General features: G+C 48.9%; 1 protein-coding gene across 1 annotated transcript in view; it reads right to left on the reverse strand.

Annotated features, from left to right (window-relative positions):
* Window positions 1-445: 445 nt before the first annotated feature.
* LOC142740348 (FH2 domain-containing protein 1-like) overlaps window positions 446-2256 on the reverse strand; it is a 64756-nt gene continuing 62945 nt past the window's right edge. Inside the window, exon 12 of the mRNA XM_075849897.1 lies at window positions 446-1723. Coding sequence (XP_075706012.1) covers window positions 947-1723 — 777 coding nt within the window. The 3' untranslated portion in view covers window positions 446-946. The remainder of the gene's footprint in view (window positions 1724-2256) is intronic.

Consider the following 2256-nt stretch of genomic DNA (forward strand, 5'->3'; position numbering starts at 1 on the left):
CCACTCCCTACATTTTATACGTCAGTGCACAGAAGCGGATGCTACATATCTGGCTGCCCTGTGTGACAACCTGGCCCAAGGATCTCCTGGAACGTGGAGACTTCATAAAGAGCTGCGGGAACGGACCGCTGTATGTTGTAAATACTTCATATATGTTCTGGCTGCTGGGAGACATCAATGCTTACATGCAAGAAATACAATGAGAATGGCAACCAACCACCGCCCTGCATGAGACCCAACTACGGACTTGTGAATAGGAAGTGTGGGCTGACTAGTCACTCCCACCCCTGAATCTACGAGCGGACACCGTACTTACCGGTCTTCTCCAGAGACTGCACCTAAGAGAAACTCAAAAAAGTCATGTGCACACAATAGCCCTCCACCAGCCCAACACTTTCCAGCTTTCCACCATCCACAACACGGTGGGACACAGAGCTCAAATCACTCCAATAAATCCTCTTTATTAAATCCACATACAAACCGTCCTGTTCACAGTTTAAAAAAAAAAGAATGAAAAACATTTGGAGCTTGCACCCAACCAAGGGCATGATGGGAACACTGGCTGGGGCAGAACAGTCTGGCTCGGACATTTAAGAACAGTCTTGTAAAATGCTGGCGTGAAGTCTAATAACGTCCCAGATCCATTCAAAGTGCAATAATCAGAGAAATGGAAGAACGCCGTTCTCCTGGATCCCCTCCTATTACCGAGGGGTCTCTCAGAGTTATAGACCATGTGTGTGTGATCTCTATGACTGGTCAATGATTAAAAAAACAAGAAACATGCAGATCAGGAGGGATGGAGTGTCACCCTCTGGCCCAGAAACCATCCAATCGCCCCTTCCGTGCCTCCTGCTGATGACAGGTGGAGACTGCAAGTCCAGAAGAGGCAGCAAATAAGTCTCCTGGTAACGTGTCCAGCGTCTCTGAAAATTAAGATCAATGTTCCCTATTTAGGTGAGCGCAGCGCATTGTCAAATCGCCTTAGAAAGGTGGTAAGTGCAGAGGCTTCGCTGCTCTCTCGTGGGGAGCCGTCTAACAGTTGTATGATTGGAGGTTCAGGGCTCTTTATATTTCCCCTCCTATGAAAAAGTCCCCCCAGGCGAAATGGGCTTGGAGTGCCAGGGGTAGGTGAGGGGGGGTCTTTCTGAGAACTATCTGCAGTCCAAGATTTTAGAACTTGGCTGATGGAGTTAGAATTAGGAGTGCACGGAGAAGAATTGGAGACAGGCTCACAAGTTAATACCAATGAATCTTTAGAAGATCCAACTGGGGAGTTAATAAGAATCGATTGCACTTCAACTTCTTCTCTGTAAGACGGGAGGCAACCAAGTGTATGTCTTCTGTTAATCTTGCCAGGAGTATCCGGCTGCCCCTCACTTTCTGTGCTTTCCTCTCTTGGTCGCCTCAATCCTTGACTCTGTTTGCTCTCCGCTATGTGATCATCCTCCTCTCTGATGGGCTCCACGGTCACGTTGGTGGAGGCACTAACAGCGGATCTGGGCAGTGCACCATTCAGGGGAGAAGCATTAAGGAACTCTGTTGACTGGCTGCGAGGAAGTGGCCGCGGACCTCGACTTGGACGACCTCTGCGAGGAAGACGAAGCATCAAAAACTCTAATTCAACATCTTGAAGGTCTTTGTCTTGTGAGGAACAACTCGCTATTGACCGTCGTTTCTCCAGGCGCTCCTTCCGGTGTTCAGCCTTCTCACGCTCCCTGTTCTCCTGCAGAGCAGACATTTATATACACGTGAGATGAAGTGATAACGTTTCTGCCCTTCTGTACAAACCCCACGACCTTGTGCAAGAAATGGTGACGGGTAAAAGTAGAATGTTAGACAGACACAAAGGGGAAAACCAACTACCCTCCCTGTCCTTCCATTACAGATGGAGCAGAAATGTCACAACGAGCCTTTATTAGGAATAACGAGGAGATTATGTTCACGGTTCTGGCATCGCCTTCTACGTGGTGCAGCCGGACGTCTCACAGCTCACCCGCCGCATTCTTTACATCACAGCTCACCCGCCGCATTCTTTACATCACAGCTCACCCGCCAGATTCTTTACATCACAGCTCACCCGCCAGATTCTTTACATCACAGCTCACCCGCCGCATTCTTTACATCACAGCTCACCCGCCACATTCTTTACATCACAGCTCACCCGCCACATTCTTTACGTCACAGCTCACCCGCCACATTCTTTACATCACAGATCACCCGCCGCATTCTTTACATCACAGCTCACACGCCACATTC

This window comes from Rhinoderma darwinii, chromosome 2 (genome assembly GCF_050947455.1).
Source record: "Rhinoderma darwinii isolate aRhiDar2 chromosome 2, aRhiDar2.hap1, whole genome shotgun sequence".
Taxonomy (NCBI): domain Eukaryota; kingdom Metazoa; phylum Chordata; class Amphibia; order Anura; family Rhinodermatidae; genus Rhinoderma; species Rhinoderma darwinii.